This window comes from Podarcis raffonei, chromosome 8, assembly GCF_027172205.1.
Source record: "Podarcis raffonei isolate rPodRaf1 chromosome 8, rPodRaf1.pri, whole genome shotgun sequence".
Classification (NCBI taxonomy): domain Eukaryota; kingdom Metazoa; phylum Chordata; class Lepidosauria; order Squamata; family Lacertidae; genus Podarcis; species Podarcis raffonei.
In genome coordinates, this window is record NC_070609.1 from 29,396,342 (window position 1) to 29,423,980 (window position 27,639).

Genomic DNA, 27,639 nt, shown 5'->3' on the forward strand with positions numbered 1-27,639 from the left:
TGCAGGCCAAGTGACATTCCAGGCATCTCATTATCAAAAGGGTTCCACTCTAGAGAGAGTTGCATCAGTTCTTTCCCTTGAGAAGTCTGTGCAGCAGCTGGACCAAGACCAAGCACCATCGGTGCTCTCCACCCACGTCTTTTATCGCTCCAAGTACTGAAATATACTCCGGGTTTCTTGAGCTGAAGTGCCATCGAGCCGTAGCCGTTTGGGAGAAGGGGTTGCAATGGTGACAGGAGCTCTCTTCTTGACCTAGAAGGTGACAGGAACCATGAGACCACAAAATCTCTTGAGCACAAGATTTTTTTAATTAACTTAATTGGCTCAGATATACGTTGACCCTGCAAAAAGAACACTGCACTCTGTGAGAAGGAGGGTCCCTGCTTTTGTCCCCTGGACATTCTTATTTGCCACAGGCAACTGAGCGAGTGGCTGTTTTCAAGTCTGAATTATATAATAACTCAGCAGTATTCTGATTATGGACCATAGGATGGCAGCTGGCCTTTCTTGCTAAGAGGGCCATGTACCATTCCTGTCCTGGGCAACTTGGCTGGGTCAGGGCCCAAGCAGACAACACAAACACACAGTCTCTTTGTCACATTTAAGAAGGGCAAGGTAGCTGCTGACAGCCAGGAAACCACTCAAGATAGCAAAATGTAAGAATTGCCTTGCTGGATCAGACCAAAAGGTAATCTAGCAGAGGAATGATCTGCCAGATGTAATGGGAAGATTACACTCAAGGTTCCTGCCCCTTTGCCCCCCATATCAGTCAGTTATCATTAAGCTTCTGTCACACATACCCCAAAACACAGACACATTTTCCACTCTTGGTTGTAAACACCCGACTTCTTAAATCTTTCTTCATAAGGATAATGCTGTCTGTTTCTGTTCCTTCTCCAGCTTCCTCCTATCATTTGCACTCCTGAACATAAAGTACTCTTCCTTACCTTCAAGCAGTGCTAATGAGTCCCTACTAAAGCACTCTTCAAGGAGGCTGACAAACTTAGGAAGGAATGAAATATTGTTGGGGAAGGAGGGGTTCTGAACTCCTAGGGAGCCTCTAAGGATGGATTAACTATCCTGCCATAAAGCAGAGGTTGTGAATCTCAAACAGGGTTGTCACTGGCACACTAAAGAGCACAAAGATACATAAAGAAGGGCAGCTTTTTGGCCACTCTAGCCCAGGTTCATCAAACCCGACTGGCAGCAACTCTAGCCCTAATATATAAGATCATTTAATGCAAGTATTGGATTACTGATTGTGCAAAGTATTACTTAGGAAGGTATGCGCTCATCCATAGCCCAAGAATCCATCCCCAGGATGTTCCATTGGATGCCCTGCAAACAGGATTCTAGGAGACTGGGAGGTAGGCCAAGACCACCCCAGTGCCTGCTGCAGTTGGACTTTCTCCTGTCCCACCCCCAGCACCAGTTTAACACCAGCTGCCCCGTAGGAAGGATGCTGTTGTTTTGCTTGATGTTTAATGTTTTTTGTAAGCTACTTTGGAAGGATCGTATTCTGGAAGGTGGGGCATAATGAATGAATGCCACATAATGCTGTTCTGCCTACAATATGAATGAGAAAGCTGTGCTTTGGATCCATATCATGATCGTGTCTCAAATTGCTTGCCAGCCAAGAGTGCAAATTCTGCCTCAGACCACTCCTACTTAGGCATACTCAGTACAAGGAACAAAAAAATAAAAAGCAGACTAAGTAAATGATTCCGTTCAATTTAAATCAAGAGATTTCTACCTGGGGCTTGGACTTCTCCTTCGTCTCCTCGCTCTTGACTGGGGAGAGTGTCTGGAAGACGAAATTTCTTGAGTTCCTGGGGGCGTTTGGGTTGAGGTCTGACATGGCTGCCAGCTTCTGCAGGACTGCTTTGGGCCTGTTCAGCAGTGATCCATTCTTCAGCTGCAAAAAGGAGGAGGGGTGGATCCAGAGGCTTAACATTCAAGTAACATGACCTGAGTAGTACACTGAACACAATTTAAACCTTCAGAAGAACTGCTAGTCAAGTTGTTCTTTCTCACAGGAAAAATAAATCAGGACTAGCAATCCACTTGATCTCCATTGCTTAGTTTACTAAAATAAAATAATACAAGCAGACCTACACTGTTCAAAGAGAAGCGATGTGACTCATTATGCAATTTGGTACTCCTATCTCAGAAATGAAGCCCAATTTTAAAGAAAGCTGTCTAGAAGCAATATGAGAAATGATGAAGGGAAGAAATAATCTATTCTCAAAAGAAATGATCTGTTCTCAAAACTACTAAAGTACTGACCTGTGGATCACTGGCAGACCGGAAAGTTTCAAATGGATTTCTGGGTAGTGATTTAGTTTCCTGTACAGCTATTGAGGGAGTTGCTAGGAAAGCAAAAGACAGATAAAGTTTTGAAACTTTGCAAGAGAAAGACTAAGAACTGTAGCGTATAATAATACATATCTGCCAATTCCCCTCCCAATGCCACTTGCTCTATATACAAAGGCAGCAAAGTTTTAGGAACAAGCCACTTGGAAGTATGGCCACAGCTGGGACCATTCAAAGAACCTGAAAATCAACCCTGTGGTGGCAAACACCAATGTGAAGTTGGCCTTCTCAGTCGTGGTGTTCTGACTTATGGAAAGCCCTTTCCAGAAAATTAAAGAAAGGAGGCACCTGGCATTACCATAAATTCAAGGCGCAGGTTAAACCTACTCTTCGAAGCAAGACTTTTGATGGCTAACGCTGATCTACCGTGACTGCAGTTTTTGGGGGTTTTTGCATCATATTAGCTGCTGCCTCTCTTTCATTGTTTTTAAGACTGATCTGGCATTTCAGAAGTTTTATTTTTGTGAGCTGTTTTATAGCTTACCAGTATTTAAAATGATATGAAAGTCTCACTAGGGTGCAAAAGTATTTTTTCAATCAACCTGCAGCCTTGGTGTGGAATTTTGGTGCTGAATTTTGGTGCCCATCCATCCCCATTCTGCTAGCATTCATAGCTCTTCAGTAAGAAACAGGAGTACCTTTCTTTTGTAGGGACTTCACAGTGACTTTTTTGGCCAGTTTCATGAACTGGCTGTTTTCATCGATATCCTCCTCTTCCCCTTTCTCCGACTGTAAATGAGCAGAATTTTCATTAGACCACATCATTATAAGCATGGAGCAAAAAGTAACTGAAAAAAGGTGCAGTTTCTTTAATGAATGACACTTTTACTAGTCATGCGCTTTTGCTTTTAAACAAAACACTTTGGGAGGAGCCCAACAAAACAGTTCCACTAGTGCAAACACTTCTGGAACGGCACAATGGAACTTCCCCTCCCTGCTTGCACTCCTTAAATCTGTTGTAGGTTTCCCTCAACCTTCACAAATAGATTTAGGAGGCATATGGGGAGTGGAGAGGGAGGGAAAGTTCTGCTTGTGCTGGCAGAATTATTTAGCTGTATACCACTCTTTGAACATAAGAGGCCAATTCCAACCGTTATGTGGCAGAAAACTTGCATCTGTCATTGAGTGTACCCTCTTCAGGGAATTGCAGCCGATCTTACCTCTCTGACAAGGATGCCAATTTTTGTGCCTTTTAGAGGTATACTTAAAACAAGTTATGTACATACATATGTGAAATAATCCATAAAGAATTTATTACTGAAATTTTGCTTTACTTGCAAGATACTGGCACAGTTCTTAGTTCATAATCCATTAACAGACATTAACAATTGTGTTTTAAAACCGTTCCACCATCAAGTTTACAAACTCCCACAGACATCTTCATCCACATTGCTTGCTATTTTATAATGAAGACTACCACTGATACTGGCCCAGTGGAAGATGCTATCTTCAGTATTATTATTTTCTTACATTAGAATGTTTGCACCACCAAGAATACTAAATATCTATGGCTTGTAACCAAGAACAGATGGGGGGACATTTCAGCTCTCATCTCAGTCTGTCATAAAAGCAGGCTAAATGAAATGGTCCAGGAAGAAGCCTATCCACAAAGGTAAGCTACCTGCTCCCGAAGCCACTGCTCCCGCTCAAAGCGCTCCTTCCTCCATTTCGCCTCTGTCTCATCCAAATGGTCTTCATTTTCATCATCGTTCTCTGCATCATTGTGCAACATATCCTCCTGAAAAGCATTGTCTGAAAACGGAGACAGAAAGGGAATTGGTTCAGGCCACTGCCGCCTGAAATGCTCTACTTAAAAGTACAAGTGTTAAATGCAGAAAAGCATAGTGGGTCTGGTGGGGGGGAAAGAGATGAGGATTGGGATTGGGATTTGGACAGTTGTGGTAGAGATAGAAGGGTACAGCGAGAGACCCTCCTGCTGGAGTTTGGGTTTGCCAATGTAGCCTGCAGGACAGACAGCATATTTGCATTAAAAAGTATCAAAGCAGCTTACAATTTTAATACAATAAAAGCCACACAAAAATGTAAAACAGATCAGCAGCTATTACATATTTTAGTGACTGAAAGATGGTGGGGAGTAAAGGTCTGTTTCTCTCCTTCTCTAGGACCATTTGTGACCCACTAAGCTGAACACAGACAACAAGCCATGTAGGGTCTCAATAAGCCTTCTTGTTTCCACACACACACACACCCGCGCCTGCGACCACAAACAGGGGCTATCAACTTGTATCAGGCATGGCTCATTCATCTTCATGGGTCACCAGTCATGCAGGCTTGCTCTAGAATAAGACAGCATCATACCTATGTTCTTCCACCTGAACTTCCTCATTCGCCCAGGGCCATCGCTGTGCAAATCTCCATCAGCAAGGTATCTCTCTTGATACAAGCGCAGCTGTCGTTTGTCATCATCCAGCATCACCTTCCTAAAAAGTATCCATGTGTAAGGGAGGGAAACTGAAATTAGTCTTCATTCAAAAACAAGGCTGTGCTTTCAGAAAAGCACAACCAAAAACTGTATTTTAAGCTGATGTATCTACGGCTACTGACATGTGTATTTTGTTGACTTGATCCTGGAGTTCTGCATCTGTAGGGAGGACCTCATCAAGGACTTCATCTTCATAAACATCAAGTTCCTCACCGTCATATTCATCCTCACTCCCCATCTCACTTCCCGACAGCTCAGCCTCCTCTTCCATGAAGTCCTGCAATTTGCTGAAATGTTTTGAGAGGAGGGAAAGAAAGCCAGGAATCCAAGTTGAGTCTAAAAAGATTTCAGGAGCTGCTGCACATCATGACAAACTTCATCTTACCCAGAACTGCCAACATAAAAGATGCAACAAAATAGAAACAATTAAGCCCCAATCAAAATGAAGCAAGACAAGGAACCTCAGGCTCTCCTCTTCTCCTTTCATCATATAAAACCTTTGCCTTCAGCCATGGTTTTTATTTTTCCCAATAAATTTCAGAAACATTTGCTGCCATTTTTTAATACAGTATTTAGTTTATTAATATTTTGAAATAAGAACAGATGCCAAGGGTAAACCGAATCAAGTTGGGAGAGCTTGTTCCTTCCTGCTGCTGCCTTCTTGTGGTGTCTTCACAAGAGTGTGTCACTGAGCTTATCTCAGCAGCATCCAGAAAAATAGGTTAGCCCTCTGAGTACCCTCCCCTTGCCCGCTTCATCGTCAACCCGCCCTTTCCTGAAACGGACAGCAGCGGCTGATTCCCACTGTTGTCTCCTTGCTCCATGCTGCCTTCACCAACCATTCATCACAAAAGCAGATTTGCCTTAACCACCCCCCATATCTCAGTCTGTGTCCAATTTGCATCAAGCCATGGTTGAGTCCGGGGTGGCTAAGGTTTTGTGGCCTGAGGGCAACCCAGTCAGATAGGTGGGATCTTCTTCTTCTTCTTCTTCTTCTTCTCCTCCTTCTTCTTCACTGTTGGCTGACAGTTGAAGGTTCCATGCCAGCCATTAGTGTGATCACACACACACACACACACACACACAGACAGACAGCTCCCCCACCTCCAGATCAACTGAGGAGGTGATTATCCCCCTCAAAGTGCATGAAGTTTAGCATATTTGTCAAGAAAGCCCCTGGAAAGATTTTTCTGCCAGCATCTTTCAAGCCTGTCCCTTTTTATTTTGTTTTAGTTAGCGTCATATACTGCATTCATCCTGTTTATTGCAAAACTATAAAGGCTAGAAGGATTTACTTACAATTTCTTCTTCATTCCTTCCCTTCGTCTCAACACTTCCTCTTCATCATCATCATCTACTTCATCTTCACTCTCTTCTTCTTCCTCTGTCTCTCCTTCCTTTTCCTCCTCCTGCTCATCGTCCTCCTCCTCTTTGTTCTTTTCATCCTATCAATTCAGGAAATGAATTCAGGATTTCCTTTAGTATCTTATCACCTCCTTTAATACCTTCTATATTTCAGCTTGTTCTTTTATTTAAACAACACAGTTAGAAGGTGGTGTCTACATGATGATTGTTTGGGAGCATAGAAAACCCACAGAATGAGCTACTGGGTACAGCCTCCAGCTTCATTTAAAAAGCAATAGAAATGGGAATGGAAGAGCACAGGGCAATGTCTGTTGAAATCTCAGGGGCCTGAGGGGTGACTGAACAAGATACTGAGGGTTTAGGCTTGAGGCTTGAGTGCCCTGCAAAGGTACTCCCCATGACCACTAAAGGCAGAATCAGTTACACGAAGTAAGGGGAAATATGCAAATTTGCTTAGTACGCACATTCAGGCTGCAGAATGGAGTTTCTCTTCAAATCCATTTACTCTGGGGCATACCCAGCCCTGCCCATTAGCTTCTGGTGGACTAGTTGAGTAGAACATTGGCTTTGGGGTGGGAGTGGAAAGAGTTAAGGTTTTGTGTGGAATGCATTCCTGGTGTTTAATTCTGGAATAACCACAATAGTTCGCAGTACTCACTTCTTCACTATCAAAGGCATGGTCATCTGTTAAGAGACAGAAATCTCCAAATTCTTCTTCCTCATCTTCTTCCACTTCTCTACAAGAAAGGGTTTTTAAAAGGGAAGAAAAAGACTTGTTTAGCAACTGGAATCTAGCAAAGTAGGACTGTGCAAGTGGGAACAAAGGAGTCCAATATATATTTGGAGGGCCACAGGCATCTCGCCCCTGCTGTACAACCTGTCACACCTAGTTAGCCATGACAGAACATGGTGAACAAAACAAAAAGCATTAGGACATATCTATCCTCAGTCTCCAAGATGTCACATGGACTAGCTGCGGCTAATTTTCTGGAGTTTAGTTTGGTGTAGAAAGGTAAACAATAAGGAGAGGTAGCACCAATTTTTGGCGACTAGGCCAGTGAAAAATTTTGCTTAATTGAGAAGTTTTCTCCTCCCAGTCCTACCGATTATCTCAATACAATGGATGTTTTCATGCTCCCTCTACTGAAGGAGAGGAAAATCTTTGGAGAACTGAGTTGCACATCTCCAAGGCTTACCTCTCAGTTGAAAAAGAGCCAGAACAAAGAGCTACTGCCTCAGCCATTGGATCATCAGTGCTGTTCTCTTTTTCCAGTTTAGGGTTTGCTGAGGAGGATCGAATGGGAGAATCTGAGAAAGAAACCAGAATTGAGATGTCACTGGAACAGGGTCCAACAGGCAGAACCCAGCTGGTTCCAGATAAAGTGTTCTTGTATCCCCAGCCCTTAAACTTATTAAAAAGCTGCTGCTGCTGCTAAAGAAACAGCAATTCCTCTACCTAATATTGGGAGCTTTTATTTCTCTATATATTATAATGTAAGAACGTCATCACACAGCTCCCATTGGAGGGTTTGCGTAAAGTCAGGGAAGGGGAGCAGAAGAGAAGGCTGGTTGTACAGCAGCAGTGACTATGACATGGAGGTAAGAAGAGAGGAACAATGAAAAGGGGGAAAGTGGCTGTTTCAAACAATAGCAAAAGTCTGAGAAAGTGAAAGGTGGGTATCACTTAGAGGAAAATTGCAGTTTTAAGCAACAGCAGGGGTATAAGTAAAACAGGGGTGGAGAGATACTAAGACTGAGAAACTGACAATTGTCAACAATGGCAGAGGTTGGACTCAGCCATTGATACTCAAGATGTGATTGTAATCTGTTTAACTACTTATATTTTTAAATTTTGAAGTGGGACCTGCCGGTGAAGGTCAGGTAATAAATCTAATGTCAATAAATAATGATAATAGATCAAGCATGGGAGACACTATGTTTAAAACTAAGGTTTGGGTAAGGCAAGAAGAGAATTTGGAAAGGTTCTGTTGTGCTAGCTTCTGTGTTGTGCCCATCTTTGCTATTTCTCCTCGTTAAAACTATTTGGTTTCAAATAAGAGGAAAAAAATCCTCAGTGTCTTTCCATCTTTCCTTTAATCAAACTCTACTGTTGCTTAAAACTACAATTTTCACATTTGTCCCTCCACCCCCACTTTACTGAAACTTCTGCCAGGTTGAGGAACTTCTTTCTTGGGATGGGACTTCTTGCTCCCTTGACAGTGGCCTTCAGTCACAACAAGAACTTTTTGGGCAAGCAGTCAGACTACTAAGCTGTTGCATTTTATACAGGTTTCCTTAATCAGATTGTTATATATGCTGTTCTTACCTCCTTATCTTGTTTATTGTTATCCTACATGTGTCTACTATGCTGCAAGCAGCCTTCAGCAGTGTGTACATTGAAAATCAGAGTAAAAATTATTTTTAACGGAATAAAATTGCCATTAAAAAAAATCCACAGACAAAACCGTTAAATTTACTTGCCAAAACTAGGTACCTACTAGCCTCTTTCCCTTTGGTTTGATCATCATATTCTGGGTGTAGAATTTAGCAAAAGCCTAGCGAAGGTGGTATGTGCAACCCCAGCTCTTGCTATGCGGCACAAGATCCACAACTTACTCTGAGAAGCAAACTTTCCAGAGCAAAGGTTGAGCAGCTCTTCCATGTTCTGCTTCTTGCCGTGGTAAGTGTTGGGAGGACACTTGTTCTGAGAGGCAAACTGGCCAGAGCACAGATCCAACAGCTCATCCATGTTTGCATCCATGGCGTTCTCGTCCATGCTAGCCAACGGTAGGCGATCCTTGGATGACTGGTATTTGTTCCGGTGATGGCCAACATTCAAAAACCTGAAAGCAAAATTAACGTCTTTGAAAAAGTCCACAGTCATCAGAGGAAGCTCAGGTGGTTTGACAAGAAAGGCCTCCAACATGGACCTTTTGGGATGCTTCTTCTGTAGCTACACTCACACAGAGTAAACACCATTGTGTTTCAGCTTTTTCTTTTAGGACTTACCTACCTTAGACAACTTTTATTTACCTGCTTTGTGTATACAGTGTCATCAATGTGAAAGAATTTTACAGTTTCTCAAGGAATGTTCAATCTAAACTTTGACACAAAGAAAGCAGAGGAACGGGGGTGGAGAAGTGTGGATGTGGTTTTTATTTTCCCAAGGTTTTTAAATGCTTGTGCATTCTTGTTATGCTTCTTGGTATAATCCTGTCAGCTGCCTTTATATTGTGGCACTTCAACGTATTTGTTTTAATTTGTTTAACAGTAGCTTTAACTTTGTGTAAGCTGCCTTGGGAACCTCTTGAAGGGTGGGGTATAAATCAAAATACAGTGGTACCTCGGGTTAAGTACTTAATTCGTTCCGGAGGTCCGTTCTTAACCTGAAACTGTTCTTAACCTGAAGCACCACTTTAGCTAATGGGGCCTCCCACTGCTGCTGCACCGCCAGCGCACAATTTCTGTTCTCATCCTGAAGCAAAGTTCTTAACCCGAGATGCTATTTCTAGGTTAGCGGAGTCTGTAACCTGAAGCGTATGTAACCTGAAGCGTATGTAACCCAAGGTACCACTGTAAAAATAACTTGAAAATGATTTCACTCCACTCCAGACTGTGAGCAAAGTTGTTTACACCTTGGGTTAAAATTTGGTAGGGCTGTGGGCCCTGTATGAAAATTGTTTTCAGGCTAGATTCATTCCACAAGCTGCCAATAGTCAAAAAGATCAACACACACACACACCTTCCCAATAGGCCTGTGAACTAAATAACTCTGAAATATGGCCTGCTGGTTGAAGATTTGTCACAGAGCCAGCAACTTGACTTGATTGCTAAATCATTGAGGATACTGTGTCTTGGACTGAAAAGTGGAAGCTTATCCTTTTCTACCATCAAACTTCCTTTCTCTCGTGGGTTTCAGGATTCAAGCCTATTATCTACTACTAGTAGATACTGAGTACACAGGCAACAGCAAACCAGCAGCTTCCATTTCTGAGACTGAGAAACCATTCACTGAAGAGTGGGTGCAATTCATCCCTCTGTTTATTTGTTCTAACCATTCACAATCCTATGCATGCTTACCTGGAAGCAAGTCCCACTGTGTTCGATGCAGCTTTACTTCCTAGTAAGTGTGTTTAGGATTGCAACCTTACTCTACCTATTTTGAAAGCGTTACTTGCACAAGAGAGCCAACTCTCCAAATTACATACCCATCCGCATCAAGCAACTGACTCTGAGTGTCGTCTTCTAGGGAGAACTGGAACTGAAACCTCCCAGCTGTTGGAACTGGGCTTTTCTCTTCAGGAGTAGCGTTGTAGAGATCTTGGGAATCCTCTATGGGTAGGGAAGGCTCAGATGCCTTCCCTGAACTCTAAAGCAGAGGAGAAGCAGAACACGGTTAGATTCATGAATTAAAAGGCAGACTGCAACCAAAATTCAAAATAGAAAAATGAAAAATTCAAACTAGAAAAGTTAAACGTACAGGCCAGAACCCTGCAGCTAACAAACTGAAGCAATACAAAATTGGAATCAAGTATAATGTTTGCATACAGAAATTAATCAATTTGCAGAAACTTTGAATTTCTGGACATAGGAAGCAAAGAAAGAAAGGTTTCCCTAAGGCTGCAGAATTAAAGGAAATACATTCTGGTCTCTGCTACTAGCCAGGGGAACAAGAGCATTGGGAGGCTCGTCCTCAGATTCTCATGTCTGATTTTATGTATATGGTTGTTTTGTGTCTTGACTTGGGATCTGCTGTTCTATGACTACAAATATGCTTGCATAAATAGATAGATAGATAGATAGATAGATAGATAGATAGATAGAGGCCAGCCATAGATTAGAAAACACAGGTCATTGTAACCTGTTCTCAAATGGAGACTACAAAAGAGTAGCTTATTAAAACCTACACAAATACAGTTACATCTGCCAAATTAATGAACTGAAGACAGTTCACAAAGGCACAGCTCCTAATAACAAGTGGAAGGCGGTTGAGAGGCAGGGTCCAGGACACTACAAAAACCTCATTACAAGATGGCCCTGACCACCTTGCCAAAAAGAGGCACTCTTCCTGCCTCTCCTCAAGATTATTCCAACTATTAGCTAGCCACAAACATATCCATTTTGGGCAAGACGCTTGAATTAGTGGTTGATGCCCAACAGACACTGTTTGACAACACCAATTTTCTAGAGCTATTTCAATCTGGCACCTGGCCTTGTTTTTGGCACTGAAGCAGCATAGTCACCCTTTTGGATGACCTGTGCAATGAAAAGAACAAGGGGAGTGTGACCCTTCTGCACAGTTTAAAGGGTGTACCTCATGTGTATGGTGTGCTTGTTTCTGTATCTATGGTAAACACTGCATTAAAAAAAATCTCCACACTTCACAATTACTTGCTATCCATTATGTATAAAGCATTTTCTTAGATGCCATACAGAAGATTTAAAAACAACAGCGCCTGTCTGCAAGCTCACCATTTAAGAAGCATGATACAAAAAGGAAAATTGAGTGGAGAGGGATGAGGGGGGGAAAGCAAATTCAGGCACCAGTTCTTAAAGTTACATATTTGCACTTCGAGTGACCAGCTGCTATTAGTTAAAGATTCAAAAAAAAGATCAAAATCTGACCTTAGAAGCAGAACTGATGAAGCTTGTTTTGAAAAATCCAGGAGAAGGAGAGCGGACGACTCCAACGGCAGACAGAAAGTTGCCCCCACGTGCCAGCTGCTTATTACAAGGTTGATAGGAGGGAATCATAGAACCAATCAACTCAAAGCTGCTGTTGTGACTGTTTTCCTTTGCCAAGTTCGGCAGTAAAAATGAATCTTCATCTTCTAAGAGAAGGAAAAGAAAAGTGAAGAAACCCTACTAATTTTTAGAGCTGGTTATTAGAGTGAACTATTAGAGTGAACTAAGCCATATCCCTCTCCATGGAATTTGGGGGAGGGTTGAGGTTCTGCTCAGACCCCAACTATGGGAACTGGTTTATCACTGAGTGCCAAGTGAAATTCATTCACTGGGTCTTCCCCAAATAAAGCTCTGCTAGAGCACAAGTGTGAATCAATCCCACGAAATATCCTGCTTCCAGTAATGGCAAATCTTCAATGTCTCACAGAAAGGGGAAACCACTGATTCATTGAAACAGAAGTCACCAACAAAATGAAACATTTGCAATAACGTAGGGAAACAGCTGAACATTTTCAGAAGTACAAACATGGAATGAGAACAGCTCAAGCTATATAAAACAGCCCACATCAAAACTAAGATCTTCTGCTCACCCCAACTCCCTACAACCTAGTTATGTATAACTCATCCAGCGACTATATCCCATACATCTCTCTCCTAGTTTCACCTCTTACATACACAGCTCTCCACGCACTGCTTCATTTCTAGCATGTGAAGATTTGAGCCTCTAAGCAGTCAAAGACTTACAACTTCACATTTTCCTTGCAGCAAATCCAGTGGGGTTCTGATCCACACTTTAGCAGATCGTAAGCCAAGATAGGTTTGCAGCAAGGCATGCAGCAGATCACATCTATCCCAGAGGTGGTTGTTCGATAGACCTTCCCAAAATTTAACCAACCTATGTATCTGTTATTAAACTAACCTTGTAACTAAAAGAAATATATTGCTAATTTTTGAAGTATATCTATGTTTTGGCAAAATGCTTGCCCACCATTCAATCATGAAGAGAACAAGCAGAAAGATTTACATATAAAAGTTATTAAGACATATATTTTAGTTACAAGAAAAGCTTAGTTTGTCGTTCAAAGGCACAGTATGAAAAAACAGACAAGAGCACGCCAGCTGCAGATACGCAGGTATATTACCTGGCTTGTGTGATCTTCCCACACCTTCTTCCACCTCAGCTTTTTCACATGGAAGAGAACACCTGCAAGAAACAGTAACAGCCCAAATGAAGGATAATCATATTTTTAAAAGGTAGTAAGGACCACTCCATAAATCAGGGACAGCCAATGTGGTGCCCTCCAGTTGCTGATGGACACACTGGGTGATTGGCTATGCTGGCTCAGATTGGAATCCAAGAACATTTGGAATTTACCATGTTGGCTAGCCCTGTAATAAAACTAAAGCTTACCCTGTTTTTGAAGAGTTATCCTTGAACAGCAGCAAGGTTGACTCTGTTGAGGAAAGCTTTGGAACAGCAGTGCAGTGCACAAAGTTAGCTGCTTGTTCCTCATCAACCGATTCTTTGTCAGTTTCTTTGTCGCTATCTGCAGGGCCTTGCTCTTCCAGCTCCTCATTATCTTCCTCTGCCTCACCAAGGAGATACTCCACCGTCTAGTGGAATATACACACACATATACCAAATTCCAAAGTGAGTGAACTTTTGCTTACGGGTATGCTTAAACACAGACAGTTGTTGGCTTCAAGTGCATACACAGTGAAAACTCTTATGAAACCTACGGTTACAAAACAGGGCTTTAAAAAAAGGATTAGGCCAGTTGCTAGGAGACAATAGAAGAACGTTGCCTTCCTGACTTGCTTCTGCGAAACCCACAAGCATCTGGCTTGGCACTATGGGAAACAAGATGCTGAACTAGATAGGCTGTTGATCTAATCCAGCAAAATTCTCATGTTATCTAGACTTCTTTAGTCTCTTCTTTCTGTATATGCGATAAACGTTTCTAACCCTTATAGTTACAGACAACACCTTAAAAAGATGGAGCCAGTATCTGCCAAAAGCTCAGACTAAGAAAAGAGGTACAATGGGGGCCACCAGCAGCAAGGATAAAGAAGTGGTTGCTGGTCACAGTTCCCATTCCCTACTGCCTGCCCCATCCCTCTTTTGGGATAACTGATCCAGAAGGCCAACACTTAATTTCTAGAGCTGGTCTATCTCAAACTACTATTCTCCGGTTCAGAAGCCCTTCCTCCTAACATATTGCAAGAGTTATCTCAGCAGTGAAGAATATGTACTTCCTTAAATTCTTTCTTCTTCTTTTCCCAAGTCTAATCCCTAGCATTTAAAAACAGGTGCCAGGACAGAGTCCAAGAACACGTTGAGCCCAGACAGATGCCCTCTTTTGCAGCTGGACATCATGGGTGGCATAAACTCTGCAATAGAGGAATCTGCTGCTACTTGACATTCACAATGATCAGAGGCTGCTCCCTTAGTTTTTTATCTGGCCCATTTTTATTGCTGTATTTTACAGATTCCAATTATATTAATAATGTACCCCACTTTGATAATTCAGATTGTAACTTGCTTTTCAAGTCTTCTAAATAAATACTAAATTTTTGCAGAACTCCAAAACTTAGATGCAACAGTTGTTGCCTTTTGTTTAATTTATTCTGCCTATAGTAAAATTGCAGAATTGGTCTTGCTAGGGGGGCAAATATGTATATTTAAAGCAAACTAAAGTACTGGTTCATCACAATTCTGCCTGGCTTTGCAGTGCTTCATTTCCTTGCAACAGAGCTTCTAAGATACTCTGCTAGTTGATACTCTGTACAGCCATGTCATTCTTGGCCTCGTTTCCTACTTTCTCATATTCAGAGCCCCACTGTGTGGCTTTTGAGAGGTATGGAACAAGGCAAAGTAAGTGGTGGCCCTTCAGGGTTCTGTGACTACCTGCCTGAATTTCTGTACTTCCTCGGGGGAAATTGCTTCATGATTAAATCATAACAAATTTCTGGCTGCAAAATTGCCAGCAGTAAGGTGGATAAGATAAAAGCCTGGATTTCAATGCCTAGCTGTGTGGGGAGCTGAAGCCACATTTACTTAATTACAATTTTTATTTCAGATCAATTTGGCAAGAGGCCAATATTAAACATGGCACAAATTCCTGAGTCTCATAGTTCCTGGACAGTTTTACGAGAAGTCAGCAATACATTAGAACTTGCTGAAGTAGGCCAAAATAAAATAAAATGTAAAGCAAAATAAAGGAAAGACCTCTTGATTGCCTTCCTCCTCCTCAGATTCATCTGTCATCTCCTCCTCTTCCTCCTCCTCTTCCACCATATCCTCATTATCCAATTTATACAACGCTTGCCGCTTCTGGCGTTCCTCCATCCTGCGGAGCTTCATGACCTCCTGCAGTTGAGCCTTAAGCATTTGTAGCTTTTCACCTGGTAAGCATAAATATGCTAAGATGCACATTTTAACAGACACACAGAAATGTCATTGTCCCAGGCAAACATTTTAATGATGCCACCAACAATTAATTTTAAAAGCAATGGAAGTTTATTTGAAATTGGGGGTGTTCAGGAACTCATATGCTGACTAAGAGAACCAGCAATTCCAGCTAGGAGAGAAGGAAAGCTTCAGGCTTCTGAGATCTTATTTGCTTTAAACTAAAAAGGACAATTGGTCCTACCTGAAGCATAGATTTTGTAGGCGACGAGGGGTTAACTGGGGATACTGTATCATCAAGAGGAAAGAACTACTCATCATGTGGGACTAGGGCTGTCATTCAATTGACTAAAACTTGGATTATGGAAATGTGAGTCAATCAATTAAACCTGTATGAGCAACAAATATTATTTTAAATTCAGATGAATGCCATTTTGTGTCTTTTTCTAAATGACGCATGCTTGTGTTGCAGTAGGCATCATCTTAGTCAGTTCCCTTTTTTGAAGATGCTACTTGCCATCAGCAGCTTTGAGAATCTGCATTTTTTTAAAAAATGTAAGAAAACCTGCTTTCTGATCAAGGGGCACCTTTTTAGTGTATCAAAAATGTTACTGACAAAGTAATCTACATTGGTTGAGCCACCATTGCAGCTCTATTTATGACAAGCACCCGAGAACTGATGGAAGCATCCCCACCCAATAAACCTTGCCCTGTGCTCTCTCAAAGCGTACCTGGTTTTGCATGGGTTGCACCCTCCACAGTCTCTGCAGCCAACGTCACTGCCACCACATCTGCTTTCAGCTCCTCCTTGCCCTCATGAGTGGTCTCTTTCCGAATGATATTCAAGCCCACCGTTCGTTCTGCTTTTGGCTTGGTTGTGTAAAGTGCATGCTTCACAAAACGTTCCTTCAAAGCATCTAGTTCTGTTTTTTTTGGGGGGGCGGGGGTTAGAAAAGAAAACATACTATAATTATTTGTGAAAAACTTTGTAGTTTTCATTTTTTTAAAGCCTATCAATCTTACTTCAGCTGGATCTAAAGTTACCTAAAATCAATCAAGTTGAAAAATAAGAGTCTTCCTGTTAAGAATTTAACACCATGCCAACATCTGTTGGGGTTTCTGAAATTTTGGTTGAAAGTGGGAGAAAATAGTTCTCTCGTGAACATGGCACAATTCTGGGGTTAAACCTATGGGCAAAAGTCAAATTTTCTGTCTTTTCATGATATTTTTTTAGTTTTTCTTGCACTAACAATTGAATAAAAGATGTCAAAAGTCTTCTTAACTCTTGTTGGGTTTGAGACAATAAAATAGTGTCATCCCTCAAACAGCACCTCAGCTGTCAAGAATTAAGGGACACTTTTTAGGACACCTTTGGAAATTAGGAACTACATCCAGGTAACTGCGATGGCAAGCATTTGAAGAAGCCTTAAGGAGAAGGGCCGTAGCTCAGTGGTAGAGCATCTGCTTTGCATGCAGAAGGTTACAGGTTCAACCCCCCAGCATCTCAAGGTAGGGCTTAGAATGTTTCAGATGAACACTGAAAGGCTACTACCAGTCAATGTAGGTTGTACTGAACTAGATGGACCAATGGTCTTACTTGATATAAGGCAGGTTCTTGTGTTCCTAATGGAAGAGTGCTGATTTATGTTTTTTACTGCTATGTGTCACAATTATTAATACTGGGGGGCAGGCAGGCTTGTGAAAAAGTGTCCTTGCTTAAATATGAGCGAGAGACTTAACTAAACCATGCTAAGTGAATATCTTACGGAGGCTTAAAACAACCTGATTTAATCAAAGCATGTCACAATTCTAGACACATTACACAGAAATAAATGATTTCAATATCCAAAGTGGCAGATAGCACCTGACCATTGAACTCAAACGTTTTAGGAGAAGATACCATGGAAGAATGAAAAATCTATTTTTTTACCTTCCCCTCCCCAACAATGCAAACTTCCCTAGCAATTCCCTTTTCAATCTTTTGTCATATAAGCAGTAGCAAGCGAATAAGAATCACAACATAACAAGATACTAGATGCTGGTACCACACCTCTGTTAGATTCCAGCTCATCAAGATTAATAAACGAATCATCCCCGGAACACAGCCTAGGCTTGATTGTCAGGTCTACTCCCAGCTCCCGAAGCCGATCCAGCTTGGACTTCTTTGTTTTTTCAGCAGGAGCTAACAACACTGCTTCCTGTGGCTGCACAATGTCTTTGGGCTTTCCACCCAGTTCTGAAGATTGCTCCTCCACTTGCTCAAGTAAGTTTTCTTCCACTTCATTCTCTACTGATCTGATGCATTCTGCAGGGATTTGATCGGGCTTTTCTTGCTTTCCAGAACTCAGCTCCTCCTTAAGGCACTCAATTTTGGAATCACTGCCCTGTTCATTTTCCTCAAGAGAATGTTTTGCCAAATTTCCCACTTCCCCAGTAGAAGTTTCATCTGTGCTGGCAGAAGCAGGGTTCACAACGGCTGAAGATTGCAGATCAAGCCCTGCTGCCAATACTCTCCCTGCTGGTTGGTTAAATTGTCCTCTGCAACTCTCACTGCAATCGATACCTGGGTTCTTTGCAACAGCACTTTCTTCATCTAGACTTGGCTGATATTTAGTTGATCTGTCGGGGGGGGGGGATACAAGTTAGATCACTACCAATCTTAAACTTGTTCATTTCAGAAAATAAAGAAATCAGTCTAAGGGCAGAATGCAGTATTTTGCCTATTTATCCTTGAATAAAGGGAGGCGGGAGAGAATTACTGAAGAATGATTACAGTTTTCCACCAATAGCTAGACACAGTAATGTGCACAGTGCCTTCTCATGTGGGGCAGGAGAGTTAAATTGTGCAACATGTTCTACTGATGTTCATTTTGTTTTAGCCCATTTTGAGTCAATTCAATATAATCATAATGAAAAGAAACCATCTCCCAATTTTTGAAAAGGAAGCAGTCCCTTTCATCAGTGCCCAGTACAAGCAGAGAGGAAGGAGGGGCTTGTGTGCTAAGGAAGAGACTCATCACTGCCCAATCTCAGACTAGCAGGCTGTCATAGCATCTCACTTTTTGGAAAGCAGCTGGACCTGCAGGTATTAAGAGAAGTCAGGATAGGCAAATGTACATAGGATCCATTTCCCCATCTCTTCATTGCAAGGCAAATGTATTTTTTATCTTGTGAACTGGCCTGAGATCTTCAGATGAAGGGGGTATATCAATTTAAGACTCTCCTTTTTCTTCCACGCAATAATCTCTACATGTTTCCACAGGATTACAAAATAGATACAAGGGTTGGTTGGAGGCATTCACTCATTGCAGCATATGAAATGAATTAGCTCTCTATAACTTGGAGTAAATAATAGTATTGTACATAAAAACACCCTCAGTTAGATCTCAGAGTATAAATGGCACACTTTTAGTAAGAGATGACAGTTGCGTACTCAGTGCTAAAAATAAAATTAGAGTTTAGCCCCAAGAATTGCAAAAAAAAAAATTATGTAAACTGGGGAATTACACAAGTTTGTTTATTTTGCACAATATATTTGGATTTTGCTAGTCAATGGGAAAATCTTGAACTGGGCAGCATTCTGTAACCCTGAACTTGACCTCTGGAAAATCTTAATCACCCTTCTGGCTTCTGAAAACTGAGCAGGCATATTTTCAGAGCTATGCAGCCTTGAAACTTTTTTATATTAATGAAACCCAGAGTTTCTAAGAAGATTAATTCTGTTAAAATCCTGGGAAATCTTTTTAATCTCTAAAACATTTTATATCTACTGTTTTTTAATTTTTACTGTTGCTACGATAATTGCTTTTGTTTCTAATGTTTTTGATCTGTTTTATATTTGTTTTATGATTCTTTTGTAAGCTATCTTGAAAAACTAGATTAATGAAATTATGATTTTAAACAGATGAATTCTGCATCCAGTCCTATTCTATAACAGCAATACTGCAACACCTACAGATGCCTGTATCATGAAACGGAACAAGTTAGCAGCAAGCTTGACTTACTTTAGCAAAGCCATAGCACTTCCTTGGAAGGCAGGACGAGGTTTGCGCTTGAAGAATTCATGGACACTTTTGGCTTCTGGTAGGTGATATGGGAGAGGGATGTTGGCTTCTACCAGAAAAGAAACAAAGGGATTAAACTGGTCTGTGTGGATACAATGAAGGAAAGTTTTGAATAGTATGGCCTTGCTTTAACTTTTAATGATAAAAACACAAAAATCTTAAAAGGAACATATGAAGCTGTTCTATACCAAGTCAGACCATTGCTCTAGCAAGCACAGTAAGGTAAAGGTAAAGGGACCCCTGACCGTTAGGTCCAGTCGTGACCGACTCTGGGGTTGCGGTGCTCATCTCGCTTTATTGGCCGAGGGAGCCGGTGTACAACTTCCAGGTCATGTGGCCAGCATGACTAAGCTGCTTCTGGCGAACCAGAGCAGCGCACGGAAACGCCGTTTACCTTCCCGCCGGAGCAGTACCTATTTATCTACTTGAACTTTGATGTGCTTTCGAACTGCTAGGTTGGCAGGAGCAGGGACCCAGCAACGGGAGCTCACCCCGTCACGGGGATTCAAACCGCCGACCTTCTGAACGGCAAGCCCTAGGCTCTGTGGTTTAACCCACAGCGCCACCAGCACCCCAGCAAGCACAGTACTGCCTAGCAAATGAATCTCCAAGGTCTGTGGCAAAGAGAGGTCCACATTCTGTTGACAGTTCCTTTAAGGTGTTTTTAAAGTGGGCGATACCAGAGTTTAATAGAACCTGGAACCTTCTACATGCATACAGAATCTTGCAAAATGTTTTGAAATCTTACCTCTGACAAGCCGCTGAGTCTCGCTGTGCAGCTGTTTGATGGCTTCCTTACCCAGCTTGGCTGCCTTCCGCTCCTTAACAAAAATGAAAAGATAGCTTTGAGGAAACATGTGACTTCGACACAATTAAAAGTTAGGTATACTCAGGATGGAAGACGAGGTGCTGTTAAGTACCATACAAAAAAGTGAGATAGAAACAAAACTAAAAGTGAATAGGTGTGGGTGTCATTTTTAGGTTCCTTCAATAGATGTTCCTCATATTCATCCATCTTGTTTGTCGTGTTCACTCTCACAACCAGTATTGGTGGGAGAGGCAATTAAATTTAACATGCCAAAAGAAACTTTTGTACAGAGTATTGCTTAAAGAAATACCAAATATTTATCCAAATATTTATTTCTGAGGTTTCTGTGGTGTTTGCTGCAGATCCCCACCAATTTCTGTCTAGCACACTGGGACGCTGTGCTTTGAAGGTGCTCCAATGCAGTACTTTTGGAATCTTCCTATAACCCTCTCCACTTGAATTCCACAAATGTAGCATCACTTTAAAGGCTCTGCCTCTGGTCACCACCCAACTAGAATTTGGGATCATCCAGTAAAACTGATTGGCAATAAGTTCAGGTAAACAAAAATAAATACTTTGTATGGTTTCCTTGGATGGTTTAGCATTACTCACCTTCCGTTTTTTCACTTTCTCTTTCCCTGCAGCTTTTATCAACTCTAGAGACTCTTCATCTTGAAGAAGGGGATCCTCTTCCTCTAAGCCATTCTCAAAGAGGTCTTTATCAGCCAGCAGACACCCACTGTCATTGAAAGAAGACCTCTCACTATCCTCCTGGCCCAAGAAAGGTAGAATATAGGAAACAGTTAGCAGTTGCTACCTCCCCCTCTTTTCTATATAAATAGAAAGGAAATCAATGTTTTCAACTGCATACTATAAGTTCACAGTAAAGCCAGCCATAGGCGACCACCCTCCACTCATGTGGAAGTTACATTTCGGGGCCCCACACACATAGGAGAAAATCATGTAAGTGGGGAGCACCTGTTTTTTCCTGCTCTCCAGCTCTCTCTTCAATCCAAACCAAAACCAAATATCTAGAGTTGAAGCTCTGGAGCCTGCTGGAGGTAGCTTTGGAAAGTGGCTGCTACTGCTACTGCAGGGAGACTAAGCAACCTAAACAAAGCCCTGCTGAGCCTCTCTTCAGGGCTTCCTCCACCCTCACTGACATCATCTTTAGGATCCGGAGATGGTTTCCTTATCAGCCATGAAGACCCTCTCTTCTGTCATTTCCTGGTATGATTCCATTTTATTTTATTTATTTATTTCCCGGTACCACATGTATACATGATCACACTTGAGTCAATTGCACGTAAAAGTGGGGAGACACCTGTAGTGCAAGGCCCCATGCTATACCATGAACCACAGTAGAAGTGGGGCATCTCTGGCCCTCCAGATACTATTGGAATACAACTCTCATCATTCCTGACAACCAGTCACACTGGCTGAGGCTGATAGAAGCAGAAAGTACAAAAACATCTGTAGCACCACATGCTTCCCATCCTATTTGCATTCAAACCCTGACACAGTTTAGACAAACAACTTAACATGTAATAAAACTGGCCTGTACTGCTTCACACTGAGCAAAGGATTATATGTTGTGGGTAAGCATTCAATCAATGTGTATACATGGAAAATCAGCACGTCAAGAGAAGCCTACATTAGATTACTCCTACCCATCACATTTTCTATATAAAAGTGGTGGTGTGCGTGAGATAAGATTTTTTTAGACTAGAGGGGAACATTCAAGTATGCAATGGCCATCTGTCCTCTAAAGTGACACGAGAACAAGAACAGTTGCATGGTGAGCTACTTATCTAGATTGTGCCTTATTCTCTCCTGTTATAGCAGCAAGTTGGACTACCATACCATAATGCTATAGCTGACATTTCAGTTTAACAGTGCAGCTGGTGAGACACTTATGTACATGCCAGTCAATGCAACATGAGGCATGAATCACAAAATGTAAATACATCACTTGGCATTAGACTGGACTTTACCTTGGTTGCACACAATGATTCCATCAAAGCCCAATCCCTTAAAATGTTCTTCTCATTCCCATCATACCTTCCCTTCTTCTGCCTCTCCTTTCTTTATGAGATCTCTAATAGCTTTCATTTTTTTCTCTTTCTCCTTCCTCCTTTTCCTTGGGGCACCCTTTTCTTTTTCAATAATTTCCTTCATACAATGACTTCTGTGGTTCTTGTGTTTTTTCCCAGAGTTCTCCAACTTATGTTCAGGCAAGCCAAGCTCTGGATACATTCCAAGGTTCTTATTATGGAACAAGTTGTCCACTTCATCATCATCACTGTCTTGCAGAGCCTGGCAGATTAGGTTGGATTTCTTCTCCTTAGCAGCAAATGTATCATCATTTTCCTTCATGCTTTCCATATCCCCAGTTGCAGCCTCCGATTTCTCAGGAGCCAGGTCTTCTCTTTCACTGTCACTGTCTGGGAGGATCTTCTTACATTTGACTCTCTTACTCACATATATCTCTTCATCAGAATCTGTCAAAAATAAAATTTTCACATATTTATGGCACACATATTTTAAACACACACATATTTTAAAAGCAGCTAAACTTATTTCTTACCCTCTTCTCCTCATTTGAAATATTGCAGATTCAGTTGCATACTGCAGTCAAAGATAAGCAACGCTAAATTCAATTAATTTAATTGAACTTTATTGTACAATTAAGCTCCTGTAGGCTCTATTTCCCCCCTGCTCTGGTAACAATCCACAAACTACTACAGCTCATAGGAGTGTAAGGACCAGGTGTGTGCACGTAATTATTTCCTTTTTAAATTGGCTTCAGTTGTTCAGGTCTATTGTTTTCCACTTTGGAATATACTAAGAAATATTTATTATTTTTAAAAATCAGTTTCAGGAAAGCAGTCCTGATCTCAAAATGGCTTTCAAAACTTTGTGGGAGAGAGGGGTAGGCAGGGAGGTGTCAGATATGCATGGAGGGGCTCCTATGAAAAATGGATTAACTGTGTGCATGATGTTGGGTAAATTATATATGTGTCACATTTATATATGTTAGAGATATTTACTGTTGTATAGGACATATCTTTGAAATAATGCAATGACCTCTGTAATGCCTTTTTTTTTAAAAAGACAGTAAATTACTGACCTTCATCATCAACAGATGCAACTCCTTTGTTTATCTGTGCTGGAGAGGTCATTTCACAGCTTCCCTGTCCGCTGTCTGAATCGCTGTCAGGCGCTTCCTGAGATTTCAGATCCTTGACACCCAACTGAATCTGTAAGCCACAAACATTTATAAGTATGACAATAGAGACAAACACATGTAAATGTTTTGATAATGGAATTTTAAAATAGAAGCCAACTCCAGCACCATTCACCTCCCAACTGCAAAGAAAACAACATTGGGCCCTTAGGAGCAGAGTTCTTCAGGGTTCCATTGTCTAATGTCTGCATGGCAAGACTGTCCAGAGAGTGAGTCTGGCATGATTAACACAACAGTGACATGCTTCTGATTTAAAAATCAGAACCAGAAACTGCTGCATGGTACATTTATCAAACTCAGCATGATTAACAGACTACATAGTAGAAGTTCCCACGGATGTAAGTCGCACAGTAGTGTAAGGATCAAAGTTATACAAGGCAGGCATGGGAGAGAGCTCAATGGGTGACCGTGGGCCAGTCACTGCCTCTCAGCCTAACCTACCTCACAGGGTTGTTGAGGGGAATTAAACGAGGAGGGGGTAGGACCATGAAATGGATGAAAATGTGGGATATGAAGGCAATGAGTGAATAACAAAACAAATTAAAAGCACACATGCACAAGTCTGAAACGGTAACAGTGCATTCCCCCTCCGAGGACCATACAGTATTTCAAAGAAACTGAGGGGCCCCAGGACACCCGAGGTTAGCCGCAATGTATGCTGGGAGTTGTAGTTCTTGCTCCCTTCGGTGGTTCCCGCGGGGCCGCAGCCAGCCGCCAAGGCAAATGTCCTCCGTTCTCCCCTCGCACCGCCAGCCGCTCACTGGAGGCAGTTTCCAGGCGTGAGCCAAACCTACACTGGACTCACCTCAGTCGCCGCCGCCATGGCGCCCGACGCCGACGAGCGAAAAGCGCCAAAGCCACCCTCGCGCCTCCGAATTCGAGTCTTCCCGCTCTTGCTGAGAGTTTGCCCACCCCCGCTCCTCAGATCTTAGCCAATCGCAATCTGCCTCCGCCCATACGCTGGTTGTCATCCTGGTACGAACCAATTAAGAGGCAGGATTTCCTCCGCGGCACCGCCCCCACGTAGCCTGCGTTAACCCCTCTCCCTTCGCGTCGCAGAAGGAACATAGAGATAAAATAATGCAGAATGGCCAAATTCTGAAAACAAGGCACTTCCCTGTCCCTTTTGGTTTGGTTTTTCTTTCTTTCTTTCCTGCGGGGTTTTCTCTCCAGCCCACAAGAAATAAAAGAGCGCGCGTGGGGTGGTGGGGGTGGAATATCCATATTGCAGATGGGTGGTGTTGTTGCGAAAGTGGCTAACCACAACCCTGCAGTTTAGTTCACTGTCATGTGCGGGGGAGGACTGAGAGCGTAGCATGCAACAGCTGCACAAACAACAACCCTGCAATATAGTCCAGTGTTAAAACATTGCTGCTGTTATTGTTTTTAATTTAATATAGTGTTATGTACTGAGTTGAATAGGATCCAAAAGGCAGCAGTCTGATTGGTCCTAGAACAATAGGATCCAAAAGGCAGCAGTCTGATTGGTTCTAGAACAATAGGATTCAGAATGCAGCAGTCTGATTGGTCCTAGAACAATGCAGCAGTATGATTGGTTGGCAGGAACTACCCAATCATGCTCCAGATAGAAGTGAATCCACAACCTGATTGGCTTACAGTAGAATTCTGGAATTAGCCAATCATGTGCAGCCCATTGTGTAAATAATGTATATAAAGCAGGTACTTTGAGGGGACATTCATTCATTCCTTCTCACCACTATGAGCTGAATAAAGAGCATGAAATCACTTTGCGACTCTGAGTATATTTCATATAGCAAAAAAATCTGCTGCGGTTGCCGCGGAGCAAGCTACGTAAATCTACCCCTTTCAACACAAAAAAACTACCCACTCAGAGCTCAACTGTACTGTACTCAGAAGCTCTGTGGGCTGACGCACACATTGATGCTCCCTCCGTGCATCAACATAGGTTGCATTTTCAGATGTTTAAAACTCCACTCCACACATCACTTTTTCCACATAAAAATTAGACTTGAGTGTGAAAGGGTGTGAATTGCTGTTAACTTCGCTGTTAGGGTTTAATGCTGTTGCCTAATTCTAGCTATGCTAAAATAAACTATTTCTCCACTGATTTCTATGGGAAGCAATCGCTTCCTCAACAGTAGATACAAGCCTATGTCATGCCTGGATACGTAGCGTCCAGCCTCTCTGATGGTCTTATGCCATGTTCTCTACAGTAATGAATCCTCCAAGTGTGGGTTATGCTTTCCCATATAATGCTGACTGTACCTGGACCCTTTGTGGTAAAATAGGCTCAGGGTCAGCTCAGGGTTTTTGTGGAACCCTTTCAGCGTCTTCTTCCTCTAATCACAACCTTTTCCTTTGCACTCACTCACCCTGCTCCTTAAAACTAAAACAAGTGTTTTAAGTATGCAAGGGAAATGATATTGTTTGGCTACATACACTGTACAGGCACACTGCTAAAAAAAGGTATGGGTGGGGGAGGGGAAGCATTTGACAAAAGCCTTGCTGGTTTGAATCCTAAACCAAAATTTGGCCAAACTAAATTTCTACTTAGAGTAGACCTGTTTCAATTCATGGACCTAAGTTAGCTATGTCCATTTACTTAACTAGGTCTGCTCTGAATAGAACTAGCACTGAATACAGCCCTAAAATTTTATTAATCTCTTAGTTTTGTCACATTTTTGCTCCTTTGCAGTTGCTGTTTTTTAAACTGTACTTTTGCAAATCTTGGTGGTTCCTCCCAAAACATCCTTCTCTCTCTTTTTCTCTGTGGCATTGTTTTGCCTCTACATCTGTTGGCATTCAACCACCTGTCCTGAGTTTGCTATTAGAGGAAATGATTATGATTATTATTAATTCATCTTATTCATCATATACCTGAAGTGGCCTCTATGCCAGATAAAGGTTTATGCCTCAAAAAGCTGCACTCTGTATCCACAAATGCGTAGATTTGTACAGTAAATCTGCCAGGACTGTAGCCAACTAAGTTATACAGAGAATAGACTCACCAAAATCAATGGTGTTAAGCTAATAATGGCTCAAGGTGTCCCATCACATTGGCAATGAAAGGGGTGGTGCAATTTCAGTCAGGATTCACTAGGGCAGAGGTTTTCAACCTTTTTGTGTGCATGGCTCCCTCGACCAACTACATTCTTTCTGTGGCACCCCTGTGGGGCTCAGGAGCCCAGTTATGTCACCCCTTGCCTGCACAGCTGGCAGCCTCTCACCCTTTTTCAAACACCCTCCCTTGTGGAGTGTTCCCTCAGCCTCTTCTCTCTCTTCTCTTTGTGAGTCCTCCAGGCAGTTGCTGCTGCCACCCCTGGTCTCTGAATTGCCCCCCACCCCAAGAGAGGTGCCTCTCAGAGGTACCATTCACTTGTCAAGCTCTTAGCCAGGGCTGCTGCAATAAACAGCGGTGCAAGCCTTTGGGAGGCAGAGATGCAAGAGAGCATCAGAGGAGAGAGGGAAAGAAAGAGGTACAGAGGCCAGTGTTGCCCTTGGCACCCCTGACTATCATTCAAGGCACCCCAGGGTGCCACGGCACAATGGTTGGAAACCACTACACTAGGGAGTGAGCCCTGAGATCTATCTGCAATGCCAGGAACATAGGCCTAATACTGCTTTTTGATGCATTTTCCCTCAAACCAGCTCTCATCCGATTTAAAATCACAAGCCACTGTTAAGCTGAGACGCATACAGCTGTTCTGCATGTGCAAATGGCAGAGCATGCACAGATGAAGGCTTCCTCAAACAGGAATGGGGTGCAGGATTGCAGGTGCCAGAAACCAAATTGGGTAATGTTTATCAGATCAGGTGAAGACATAGCAAGTACAAATGTGATTTAAAACTCAGCAGGGCCAGGGGGGAGCAGTGTGTGGACCTCACTGTGTTATAAGCGCTAATGTGTACGTAGCCATGGTAGGTAATGTATTTGCCTGGCCCAGGATTGGATCAAAGTTTCAAGAAACCTCTCCAGGGGAAGCTACCATCTGATGGGCCTGGCCTGGGCTATTTGGTGCTAAAGGGGGGGGGGAATAATAATAAATAAGATGATATACTAATTCATTCCAAACCTAGATATACCTGCTCAGAAAGATTAAAAAATCTCACTTGTGTGCTTTATTTAACAAACATCTCTTGGAAGAAAAATGGATTATTATTATTCTTTGTTAATTTATGCACTACAAAATATCAATAAAAGGTGTAAAAAACCATCAACCTCTAAACACCTATACTAAGCTGGCCCTGAAAAAGATAACACCT

At 42.1% G+C, this 27,639-nt stretch overlaps 1 protein-coding gene across 1 annotated transcript; it reads right to left on the reverse strand.

Annotated features, from left to right (window-relative positions):
• CLSPN (claspin) lies at nt 1–24,319 on the reverse strand. The gene is made up of 24 exons (XM_053398852.1): nt 24,200–24,319; nt 23,278–23,407; nt 22,209–22,648; nt 20,760–20,918; nt 20,088–20,160; nt 19,280–19,388; nt 17,326–17,894; nt 16,007–16,198; nt 15,096–15,271; nt 13,278–13,480; nt 13,009–13,070; nt 11,807–12,012; nt 10,390–10,550; nt 8,798–9,024; nt 7,378–7,489; nt 6,840–6,918; nt 6,116–6,261; nt 4,939–5,103; nt 4,693–4,814; nt 3,995–4,125; nt 3,012–3,102; nt 2,287–2,369; nt 1,754–1,915; nt 1–252 (listed from the first exon to the last, which is right to left on the reverse strand). The coding sequence occupies exons 1-24, from the start codon at nt 24,215–24,217 to the stop codon at nt 142–144; spliced, it is 3,927 nt and encodes a 1,308-aa protein (XP_053254827.1). The 5' UTR covers nt 24,218–24,319; the 3' UTR covers nt 1–141.
• Nucleotides 24,320–27,639: the final 3,320 nt, after the last annotated feature.

Coding starts and splice junctions, on each gene's coding strand:
- CLSPN (XM_053398852.1), bottom strand. Junction 20,161..20,759: donor AGAAAGTGAAAAAACGGAAG/GTGAGTAATGCT, acceptor ATTTTTGTTAAG/GAGCGGAAGGCAGCCAAGCT. Junction 13,071..13,277: donor GATAACTCTTCAAAAACAGG/GTAAGCTTTAGT, acceptor TGTTTCTTGCAG/GTGTTCTCTTCCATGTGAAA.